General features: G+C 46.1%; 1 protein-coding gene across 2 annotated transcripts; it reads right to left on the reverse strand.

Moving 5' to 3' along the window:
• Positions 1 to 828: 828 nt before the first annotated feature.
• Positions 829 to 11951, reverse strand: OAS1 (2'-5'-oligoadenylate synthetase 1). Of its 2 annotated transcripts, none has more exons than XM_019734133.2 (6): positions 11555 to 11951; positions 10228 to 10516; positions 8097 to 8281; positions 5667 to 5899; positions 4556 to 4709; positions 829 to 3340 (listed from the first exon to the last, which is right to left on the reverse strand). In XM_019734133.2, the coding sequence occupies exons 1-6, from the start codon at positions 11729 to 11731 to the stop codon at positions 3335 to 3337; spliced, it is 1044 nt and encodes a 347-aa protein (XP_019589692.2). In that variant the 5' UTR covers positions 11732 to 11951; the 3' UTR covers positions 829 to 3334. The 2 variants fall into 2 exon arrangements, with proteins under 2 accessions (XP_019589692.2, XP_074178048.1); XM_074321947.1 differs by lacking the exon at positions 829 to 3340 and adding an exon at positions 3370 to 4131 and having other exon boundaries at positions 11555 to 11842.
• Between the last annotated feature and the right edge of the window lie 225 nt (positions 11952 to 12176).

Consider the following 12176-nt stretch of genomic DNA (forward strand, 5'->3'; position numbering starts at 1 on the left):
ACCAGAACATTTGAGGCATTTTTAGAAAGTAGAAAGCAGAAGGGTCACGATTGGATCAAGATGGTAGACTGCTCATATGTACCTGCCTTCAACTCCCACCCTAGACCTCTAAGAATAACAGGAAAGCGATGAGAACATGTCATAATGCTGCCGGATCCTAAGTAGAGGTGCTTTGGTGAACTGGAGACTATGAAGCCCCTGAAAGAGATGGGATTGGATGAAGGGTAATTACAACCCAGAGCACAGGACACCTGTGCAGGGCAGGAAGGGGTCTGAGGAGCGCCAGGGGCCCGGGCATCTCCCAGACAAAGGTAAGAGGTGTGCAGCGAGGGGGGTTGTGTGAGGACGGGGTATCTGGGAACGCTAACCCAGGGCTGAGCGGGGGAACCTCACATGAAGCTAAGCTTCCTGAGGTTGCCCCGTGAACTCTGGACTTCAAACCTCACAACACACATGTTCTTTCTTTAAAAGCCTTTCAGCTGTGTCCTAATCTCCTCAGTGAACCCCACCTTCATCTCCGGTGACTCAACATCACCTCTTCCAGTTTCGTTTCCTCAGCAGGAAGTTGCTCAGAAAGTGGCCTTATTTCTGGGAACTCAGAAACTTATGTCTCCAGTGCTTCAATTTTCATATGACAATTTCCATCATCTCTTACACACTTGCTCCTCTGTTTCCAAATCTCATGAATTTTTTCTTAAAGCAGCAGCTCCAAATACCAGCATCCCAGAGCTTTCTATAACCTGGGCCTCCTGGCTTTGTTTGGCCTCCCGGGCTCTAAACTATCAGAGCTTAGCTGAGAGAAGTACTCATCAAAAAAAAAAAAATCACTTTTTTTTTTTGCAAGAGAAATTGCTTTATTGTTTCTTGTGGTCATACAAGTAATACAAGCTTACTGCAAAAAATTAGTAAAATTGGAAAATTCAGAAAAGTATCAAGATCATTCATAATGCTATAATCAAATACACCCACTGAAAACATTTAGGTCTTCTAGGAACCAACCACTTCAAAATGAAATTAAAGAAACCATACTAAGTACCATAACATAGAAACAAATATCTAGGAATGATAGGACAAAAGACATGAAAGGCCTGTTTAGGGAGAAATCATAAAACTTAATTACAGAGTCATAAAAGAAGACTTAAATTAATGGAGAGACACTCCAAGTTCATGGATTGGGATTCTCAAAGTTATATGGCTGTCATTCTTCCTCAACTAATTTATGTAATTCCAATCAAATGCCTCCTCATAGTTTGCGTGAAACTTTACAAATTAAGTGTAAAATTCACAGAGAAATAGGAAAGGACAAGAGAAGCCATGAATTTTGAGAAAAAGACAAGAGTTTTCTACAAGATATTAAGAATTCTTTTAAGACAAGGTAGTATTAACTCAAGAATACAAAAATAGACCAATGAAACAGAAGAGTCCAGAAACAGACTCACATATGTGAGCTCTAGTTATATATCAGAGGGCCTCACAGAGCAGTGACTGGGAGTATGGTTTTTTCAACAAATGCTATTTGGATAACTGGGCATCCACGTAGAACTAGAATTGGACCCCTACCTCACACTGTATAAAAATAAATGCCTTTTGTTGCTTGTGTTTTGGTGTCATCTCTATGAACTCACTGCCAAATCCAATGTCATGAAGATTTCCTCCTATGTTTTCTTCTAGGAGTTTAACAGGTTCAGGTCTTACATTTAACTCTTTAATCCATTTTGAATTGATTTTTATGTGTGGTATAAAATGAGGGTCCAGTTTCATTCGTTTGCTTGTGGATATCCAATTTTCCCAACACCATTTGTTGAAGAGCTATCCTGATTCCATTGTGTGTTCTTGGTGAATATGCAGAGCACAGGCAACAAAAGCAAACCCAGACAAGCGAGACTGCCTCAAACTAAAAAGCTTCTGCACAGAAAATGAAACAGTCAATAGAGTAAAAAGGCAACCTATGGAAAGGGAGGACGTGTTTGCAAACCATAAACCAGATAAGGGGTTTATTTCTAAAATAATAGACATAAATAATTTATTAGTTTAGAAATTACTAATAGAACTCAATTATTTTTTGAGTTCCTACAACTTAATACAACTCAACAGCAAAACAAAAACCCCAAAAAACAAAAAAACAAAACAAAACAACAAAAGGCCAACTAATAACCCTATTAAAAATGGGCCAAGCACTTAAATAGACATTTCTCCAAAGAAGATACACAAATGGCCAATGGGTATATGGAAAGATGCTCAACAGCCCTAATCATCAGGGAAAGGCAAGTCAAAACCATGAGCTATAACCTCACACCTGTTAGAATGGCTATTATACACACACAGGTAGGTGAGGATGTAGAGAAAAGGAAACCCTTGTACACTGTTGGTGCGAATTCAAAATGGTGCAGCCACTATGGAAAACAGTATGGAGGTTCCTCAAAAAATTAAAGAGTACTACCATATGATCTATGTGGCTTTTCAATTAAGCAACTAATTACTAATTCAATTAATCGAGTGATGACTGCAAATTGTTTACAACCATGAAACTCTCAGAAGACAACACTGTGGATTATCCACATGGTAAAATGAAATGCAGCCATCATACGTGGTGCCAAAATTCTCCTCTTAGCATGGAGTGACAATCTATGATAAATGTGGCAAAGCAGATAACGAAACTGGATAGGGAGCAGAATCCCATTTTTATAAAAATTGCATACACAGGGAGACAGGTAGAGTCAGAGAAAAGGCTGAAGAGACAGGCCCCAAATTTTAACAGGTGAGAGGAAGTGACTGGGGGAGTGATTTTTTTTAAGAATTATTTCTTCATTTTTCTAATGTTAAATAACCAAATATTTTCATGTAGGAAGAAGTTTGTACTCACAGGTCCCTAGAAGCAGAAGCTCAGCCCATCACACAGGGCCCCATAAGGAAGCTCCAGGGCGGTTCATGAGGCAGAGAAAGCGAGGGACAAACATGGGCAGGAAGTTTTATCATAGTTTTTGTGGCAGAGGCAAGGCAAAGCAGGGTAAGTAGGCTTAGGATTGGCTAGTTAGGATAATTACAGTGGGCTCTAGCGTGTAGGGACTGTCCCCCAGTTGTCTGGGACCTGGCCCTGGGGTGAGTAGGTTGAGTCCTAGGAAAGCTGATAAAGGAGTCAGTCGGCTCTGGATTGGCCTGGTTTGCATATGGAAAGAGAATTCTCCGTGAGCTATTGGTTCAGCTCTCTTCTGCCTGGGGAGGGGACTCTGCCTGGCGTTAGTTGTGGCTGTGGAAGGATCCAGGGCGCTGTCCCCTAGTCACGGAGCTGCTGCGTCTTGCGAGCACAGGTCATCCCGTTCTCTTCGCAGCTTTCTTAGAACTGAAAAAGGAAAGCACATGATCACAACGGAGAGCTGGTCGCGCCACCTTGGTCACGGGTCTCAGTGAGCATTTATGGTGGACACCGCGACATGCCACTTGGATGCTCCTCAAGGCAGGACGAGCAAGCCCCAGCTGCCGCAGAGGCTGTCAGCCCGCCGACTTCATCGGTCCGCGGCAGAGAGCCCCTCGCTCGCGGCCATGCCCCTTCCTGAGTTGCCCGCTTTCATTCAGGGACTGACCCACGCCGGGTATAAAGGCCTGACCGCTTCAGGCTGCTATAGGTCTACGCTGAAGGCCACTGGAGCCCTGGGGCTCCCCGGGGGAGAGGGCGGGGGTGAAGGGGGGTTGGCTGATGCTGTCATCCCAGCTGGACTTCGCCCCATGCTGGCGCCTGCTTCCTTCCCCTCAGTTCCACAGGTGCTGCTTCCAGGGGTTCTGTCCCGAAATATCCTGCACGCCCCACTCCCCTCACAGTCTGCTTCCCAGGGAACCCACCTATGACATCATCAATCCCCCAGCGTGAGAACGACCCCTACCCTGAGAGTGGAAAGATCCCAGTTCAGGAATTTCTGCCCCTACTTAGCTGTGTGACATAATCACCGTCACTCAGCTGCTCTGAGTCTCCCGTTTGTTTGTCACATCATGTGGGGAGGGCAGGGGGTGCAAGGTGGGCTGTTTAGCCAGCGGAATGAGTGCTAGCGCTGGCGTCCACCGACTTTGAATCCCAGCTCTACCACTCCCTGCTGAATGCCCTTGAATAGGTGGCTTCACCTCTCTGAGTCTCCTTTTCTCATCCATAAGATGGGAGTAGAAAGCCTATCTCATAGGGTGTTGTGAGGATTTAATAAAATAATGTGTGTAAAAGGGCTTAGGACAGACCTGAACCCAAAGCAAACATTCAATAAGCGGTGTTTGTAGTTATTCTTCTTCTTCTTAGGGGGATGAGCCAACTGGAGCTGTGAGAAAAGGGACCTAAAGCCAAGGCAGCATTAATTAAAGACTGAACTTGGAAGAAGAGATGTAAAAATTCTAGGAACCCTCTGCATGGGTCAAAATGACTGTCAACTACGAAGCACAGCCTGAAACTATATGAATGTGAGTGATTTCTGGCAAGAGGCGATTTCTTTGGAAACAATGGTTTCCAGCTACATGCCTCAAGCTGTGTGGAGGGCTGGGGGAAGGAGCACAGGGAGGAGGAAGCCGAGGGTCTCACCTGTATGTCCCAGGAGTCCACTGGAGACCCATCATGATTCTTAAAGCATGGGTAACTCAGCCAGGTTTCAGCCTCCTGTGCCAGCCGCTTCCAGCGACGGCTGTCTCCACCACCGACATTTCCTGTAGGGTCAGCTGGGTCCAGAATCACAGGCCTGAAGAGCAACATTGAGAGAGGGACAGGTGAGACGCTGGACTGTGTCTAGAGAGTCTAGATGCTCCTGGAAGAGCAAAACACGAGCCTGGGGCAGGATGGGACTCAGGGCAGGAGGAGGGGCACAGCAGGGGCTGCTCCCTTGGGCGTGGCCCTGGGTGCCCGGCTCAGTGGTGGGCAGTTAGCCCAGGAAAAGAAGCCTTGCACTTGGACCTTACAGACCTGAGTTTCTTTTCTTTTCTTTTTTTTTTTTAAAATTAAGGTTTATTGGGGTGACAATTGTTAGCAAAGTTATGTAGGTTTCAGGTGTACAATTCTGTAATACATCATCTATGTATCACATTGTATGTTCACCACCCAGACAGACCTGAGTTTCAATCTCACCTCCGCCTTTTATTCGTGGTGTGCTCTTGGGTAGGTCACGTGACCTTTCTAAGCCTCAGTTTCCTCATCTGTGAAATGGGGAGAGCTGAACATGCCAGCCTCAAAGGATGTAGTATGAAGATTGAGACAAGGCACGTGAAATGCTCAGCACAGTACTTGGAACATAATAAGGGGTCAGTTATAATGATCATTTTTACTATTATATTAGAATGTGTTCCTCTTAAAGCAAGCCTTTAATCCTTGGGAGCAATTATTATCATGGCTGTAGCTGTTATTTTAGATCAAATTTCCGCTTATTCCACTCATTTTCTGTTAAGGTTTGGACAAGCTCTTTACTTCTCAGAACGTTTGCTTACTCCTCTATAAGGTGGTTAGCCTGGTGCCTGCCTCACAGGGTTGGAGGGTGCTGTTTAAATCAGAGGGCAGCAGGCCAGCGCTTAGCACAGGGATTGACAACAGCAGATGGTCAATAAACATGGAGCCCTCCGACTTCCTCATTTCCAAGGCACCAGAGATGTATCCAGGGGTCCATCTATGTGGTGGGAGGGGGCTAAGCCCTGTGGGGATAGAGTACCTGGGTTTCTCAAGCTGCTTCATCAGGTAGTGACAAATAACAGGATTTTTAAAGTTGTAATACTTTGGCCAGTAGATCCAAAGCTGCTGGTAGCCCCGGACTAATTCCAAGACGGTCTTAAATCCCTGAGCCATGGTGAATTCTGGTTTCTCGCCTCCACGCTCCCAAGCATAGACTGTCAGGAGCTCCAGGGCGTATTGTGGTGGCAGGGACTCCCCACATTTCTCCTTAAACTGAGAAGAGGAAAAACAACCAGAAAAAGGAGTTTATCCAGCTTTGTGTAAAGCACATTTCCCATGGGCCTCATCCAGCCGACCGCTTAGTTTTGTAAACAGTTTTCTTGAAGCAAAATAACGGCCATTCATTTATGTATACAAGTAGTCTACGGCTGCTTTCATGCTACAAAGACAGAGTTGAATAGTTGGACAGAGACCGTGTGACCCCCAAAGTCTAAAATATATACTACCTAGCCATTTATGGAAAAAAATTCACCGACCCCTGATCAAGGGCTTGGACTCTGGATTCTGACTGATGTGGGTTCGAATCCTGGCTCCACCATTGTCTGATTCTGGGCAGACAACTCTTGGAGCCTCATTTTTCTCATCTGCCAAGTGAGTGGTCATAACAGCACCTATCTCATAAGGATATTATGAAAACTAACTGAGAGGAAGCACTTGTAGTATTCCTAAGTTCCTTATAGAAGTGAACAAAATTCCCTCTGGAGGAAGATATATCATCCAAAAGCTCAAATGATTTCACAAACGATTTCAAATACAATGACCGGGACAGACAACTGGTTTCTCACTAGTGACCCTGGAAGATGAAATGGTATATCCAATGTACTGAAATGACCACCGATCTAGTGAAAATACCCATCAACAATGAAGGCAATATTAAAATATTTTCAGATAGACAATCACTGAGAGAGTTTACCATCAGAAGACTGTCACCAAAGAAATCTTAAAGGACAAACTTCAGAGAGAAGGAAATTGATCCCAGATGGAAGGTTAGAGATGTAGGAAAGAACTGATGGTGAAGAAAGTGGTAAATATGTGGGTGGATTAAATGAACATATGCTTTCAGGTACTTGAAAATATAGAGACTTGAAATACACAACAAAAGAAGCATGTAAGTTGGAGGTAATGGTGATGGTGGTTAGTGGAGTTAAGTATTGTAAGGTTCCTGTATGATTTTAGAGAAGGAAGGAGAGAGAGAGAGAGAGAGAGAGAGAGAGAGAGAGAGAAAGGAGGAAGGAAGGAAGGAGGGAAGGAGGAAACAATACTTTGCAGGACTGTCTTGCTCATTGTAAACCAACTAGTATTTCTGGCTTCTTTCCACTAATTATCAGTAGCATTTTTGTCCCCATCACCATGGTTACCAAAAACGTTCTCATGAATTTTCAATATGTCCTTGGGGGCAGTGTTATGCTTGTCAAGAACTACTTTTGAAAGTTCAAAAATGCTCAGGTTCCACGATCAAAGTTCCTAGAACAGCAAACTGAGATGTCTAGCAGATATATGATTATCTTGCTTTTAAAGTAGGAAGGTTATCCTAATTACTTTCTTTCACTCATTCATCCCTCCAAAAATAGACAGAATGCTTCTTATATATCAGGCAAACGCTTGAGTCAGAAGACCCAAAGCCAACTTTTCATTCTGTTATTTACTAGCTGCAAGAGCCATCTGACTCTTAGTTTCTCTTCCTGTAAAATGGGTTTAATAGCAATATTTACCCTTATCCGGCTCACAGAATCACCATGAAGATTAAAGAAAATATAGGACATTGAAAAGTAAACAGAAACGCATATCTCATCCATGAAAGATTAAAAGTAATGAGCCTGGCACAGGCTAAGCACGTGATACACATTTGCTTTTCTGATGTGGGCTTTTGTGGTGGCTCAGCGAAGTCACACTTATTAGGACCAACTCTATGCTAGGCACTGTGTTACGTGCTTTTCTGTTGCTATGCCATGTTGCTCTTTGCAAATGAGAAAACAGGAAGCACAGAGATAAGGCAGCAAAGAAGTGAACAGAAGGTGTGTGTGTGTGTGTGTGTGTGTGTGTGTGTGTGTGTGTGTGTGAAACAATCAAGAAAGACCCATGGTTCTGGCCAGAGTACCTGGAAGGATGGAGTTGCCATTTCCTGAGACAGGGAAGACCAGGGGACTCAGATACCCCGGGCCCACGGGCACCTGCCCCTCCCCCTTCCTTCCTCCCCTCCCCCCTTCTACCTCTCTCCTTTTTCTTCCTCTCTACTTCTCCCTCCTTGTTCCTGTACACTCTCCTCCTCCTTCCTCTATCCCTCCTTCTCCCTCATCTCCCTCCACCTTGTCGTCTCCCCTCCCTTTTCTTTTCTTCTCTCCTGCTGCCTCCTCCTCCTCCCCTCCCCCCCTCCTCTGCTCTGGCCTGCGGTCTGGACCGACAGCCATACCGTTTGGTACCAGTGCTTGACTAGGCGGATGAGGCTCTTGAGTTTGGTTGGACGCTGCCTCAGGAAGGCTCGTTGCAGCTCCGTGAAGCAGGTGGAGAACTCCCCCTCTTTCTTCAGACGTTCGCACTCTTGGATGAGATCGATGTAGATTTGGGGGTCAGGTATGTAGTCGTCCGTCACCTGACCTGTTAGGGAGGAATCCATCATTCTAAGGTGTCAGCTGTTCTCTGAGGTTCTTTTAGTTGCTCTGGGGAGACAGGCTCACTGGGGGCAGTGGGAAGGGTAGCAGGCTTAGAGCCAGGGGGCCCGAGGACCACCCCAGTCCCTCCTTCTCCCATCTCCACTGCCATCACGCTGTCCACGCCACCGTCATCTCTCACCTGGACTATGGCGGAGTCTTCTTGCTGGTTCCTGTACAGCCCATTCTCAACCTAGCACCCAGAGAGGCCCTTTAAAATCTGATCATGTCACTTCTTGTTTCCCCTGACTTCTAGGATAAAATCGAAGTCCCCATGGTGGCCTCTGAGGTTTGGTGTCATCTGTCTCCTGCCACCTCTCCCTTCTCACCTCCCAACTTGTTCCACTTGCACTTACTCCCCTGCCCTTTTCTGTCTTCCTCAAATTTGCCAAGCTCATTCCTGTCGCAGGGCCTTTGCACTTGCTGCTTCCTTTTCCTGGAACGCCCGGATCTTCCCATGGTTGACTCCTTCTCATCCCATGGGCCTAGGCTCGGATGTCACCCCCTCATCACCCTGTCTGAAAAAAACCTCTAACCCTCATCACCTTGTTTAATTTTTGTCACAGCAAGTATCACTGTATTCATGTTGTTTATATGTGTATTGTCATGCTCCGGGAGAGAGGTTCCTTGTCTGGCTCATTCACAGCCATAGACTAGGGCCCAGCACACCGTAGGTGCTCAATGGATAATCTGTTGTTATGGCCGTTGTTGGGTGTTTCTGTCCTCATCTATTTCCCACACTACAGTCAGGGCCATCCTAAAACACACATCTGAGTATGTTACTTGCTCGCTTGTCGCCCTTCCAAGGCTCTGCATTGTGTTCAGGAGAAATGCAGCCCCCAGCTTACAGGCTTCTGCAGCGGTCCTGGCTCATTTCTCAGTCATTTGCCCCTTGCCCTCTCCCCTCCATTCACCCTCAGCATCCGGTAGTTCCCCCACTACACAGCGATCTTTTCCAACCTCTAGGGCCCTGCCTGTGCTGTTCCCTCTGCCTGTTGTGCCCTTTCTCCACTTCTCTCCCTCTTATTATTTTGGGATCCATTGTTCCCTCGCACCCAACACAGGACATGGCGACCAGGAGATATTCCCAAACTTTTTCATTTCTCGGTTCCTCCAGAGTTTTAATGTTTTTCTCACGGGTCCCCTAGGCCAAAAGAAATCCCTAACAGTTCTGTTAATTAAGTAGCTCAGTCCGTACAACTTAATAATAGCAGTTTGCATGGTATCAGACAGATGTCGCTGTTTCCTTCAGCAATTTAAAATCTAAACTATCCCAACTCACCCCTGACAGTTAGTTCACTGGGGTGCCTTGGTGCACAGCTGGGGCCCTCACAGTTTTGAACACCTACTATGTGCCAGGCCTTGTGTAAGAGTTGAAGGTAGATGATCGTTTAATACTTAAAATAATAATGTGATGCGGCTAGGGTGGTTTGACCAGTTTCGCTAATGTGGGAGGTGAGCCTCTAAAAGGTTGTGCTTCCCGTCCATACTACCCATGGATCCCAACCCTCGGTGTAAGTTTGATGAGGTTTTTCTCATGCTTTGAGTAAAAGATGAAATTAACCTATTGACTTCATGCCAGATCTAGGCTGCCTCATTTTGAGAAAGATAAAACACTTTGCCACAAGTCGACCTGGTTAGTAAGCCTGGCAAGCTTCCTCAGAAATGTCTTGCTCCCAAATTGTGCCAGTTTGTTGTTTAATGTCACTCCTGTGGCTGCTCAGACTCCTGCTCCAGGAGAGATTCTAAGATCTCCTCCCCACTTGGAAGGGATGCCCTGTTTGTGGAGGACTCGAGCAGTGGGAGATTCCTTCTCAGAGATATGAAAAGAGAGAGAAAAGAAGCACTGACATAGGACAGAGGCTGAAACCCCACGTGTCTGGGGGTGCTTACCCAGGACATCAAAGGCGGGCAGTACATCAAATTCCACCCCATCGCGGATCGTAGGGGACTTGAGCACAAAGCCGAGTGCACGGGGGTTCGTCCATCTATGATTCTGGACCTCAAACTCTACGGCAAATGTTTCCTCTCTTTGACAGGCTTCCAGCTGTTTCCTGATTTCCTGGATGAACTCTCCTCTGCGATCAAACTGCTCCTGAAAACTTCTGAGGGGGCTGAGGAAGACGACGAGGTCAGCATCAGAGCGGCCTCTGAGGGTCGTGCCTTTGCCTGAGGAGCCGCCCTAAAATAGACCAGGAGAATGAGAACTCACGTTTATTGAGACGAGCCTCCCTAAATAAAGCGATGGGAGCGATCACTAACATCCTTGAGCCCCCCAGCGGTTCTGAGCGCATTCACAGTCTTAACTCCTATAAAGCTCCCAAAGGCTCTGTAATTTAGGTGCTATGACCGTTCATCCGCACTGATGGCTAAACAGATGCTCAGAGAGATTATACATCAGCCCAACCGCATCGCTTGTAGGGGGCAGGGGTGCAATTCAAACGCTGGCTGCCTTGTTCTAGAGTCTGTGTTCTTCACTCCCTGGCCTTTACTATCTTATTATGTGCTATAGATTGGCCCAGGCTGGGTGGTTTACTTAATCAGCATAGCTCTATAAGGTGTTGGGAATTATGAATAAGGAAACTGCGGTGAAGAGAGGTTAAGTCGCTTGCTCAAGGTTTCACAACCAGTAGCTGCTATCTGCTTTCAAAACTCAGACTCTTTAAAAAAAATTATTAAATGTATGGGGGGTTACATGGGTTAATAACATTACATAAATTTCAGGTGCACAACTTTATAATAGAGTATACATCTGTATACTCTACTGTGTGCTCACCACCCAAAGGTGACCTCCTTGTATCACCTTGTATCTGACTCCCTTTATCTTTTTCATCCTACCCCCAACCCCCACTCCCCTCTGGTAACCACCCTTCTGTCAAAACTAATACTCTTAATCAGCTCGTGACACTGTAGAAACGTTAAGTCCCCAGCCTGGCCATTAATGAGCACATTGTTGATCAGAGCTGGACCTTAGTTTCCCTATCTCTGAAATGGATGTGGCCTGGGACGGTGGTTCATGAACTTCGCCTGGGCATTTGTTAAAAAATTGCAGGCGTAGAATCCCACCCCGGAGTCTATTTTCACGAGCTGTGGTCATAATTTTGGTATGGATAAATCAGAAGCCACCAGTCCCAAAGGTCTCAACCGTTTGCTCTCTTGTTCTCTGTGTGAACCCTTGCCCATTCAGTCACCCGCTCCCCAGCCTGGTAGGCGGGCTCACCTTCACGACTTTGGACACCCGGACGGAGTGGGAGGCATGTTGAAAACACTTCTTCTTCAGGAAACTGCAGATAGAGTCGATGGCTTGTTTGACCTGCGAGCGGAAACGCTTGTCTGGTAGCAGGTGGTCGTGGATGAATTTGTCCAAGTTCCTGGCCGGGGTATTGCAGAGCTCCATGGTGACACTGGGGCAGAGATAGGAGAGAGCCAGCAGCCGGCTGCACAGCTGGCTCCAGGAAACCGTCAGCCTCTCTCTCTCCTGCTGCCTGAGTGGAGTTGGTTTCGTTTCCTGGGAAGGGAGGAGCTATGTCCTCAGCTCTTTGCTTCTTAGCAAATCAAGCGCTCCTGAAATCTCGGAGCAGCATCTACTCTCTGCTCTCCCAGCCTGTTCTACTTTCCGAAACTTACTCTCTGTCTTTAACATCAGGCCTTTCTTCAGACTGTCCTCTGTATATGTTGCTTTGTAAGTCCCATTAGTACCGCCCCCAATAGAAATCATAATTCAAAACTGATTTTGGGTTTCCTTCTACTTGTATTTTTTTGGTTGGTGTTGGTGCTGACAAAATTGTTTTATAGTCTCCTGCGATCTTTCCCGCAGTACACGCATATCGCAAAAAGACAAA

Source organism: Rhinolophus sinicus, linkage group LG16, assembly GCF_036562045.2.
Source record: "Rhinolophus sinicus isolate RSC01 linkage group LG16, ASM3656204v1, whole genome shotgun sequence".
Lineage (NCBI taxonomy): Eukaryota > Metazoa > Chordata > Mammalia > Chiroptera > Rhinolophidae > Rhinolophus > Rhinolophus sinicus.

Bases quoted from the DNA above. Each gene is read 5' to 3' on its own strand.
- OAS1 (XM_074321947.1), bottom strand. From the start codon at position 11,731: ATGGAGCTCTGCAATACCCCGGCCAGGAACTTGGACAAATTCATCCAC. The intron at 4,710-5,666 runs GTACTCTATCCC...GTTGCTCTTCAG, and splicing joins AAGCAGCTTGAGAAACCCAG to GCCTGTGATTCTGGACCCAG. The intron at 4,132-4,555 runs GTGAGACCCTCG...CTTATGGATGAG, and splicing joins TGGACTCCTGGGACATACAG to AAAAGGAGACTCAGAGAGGT.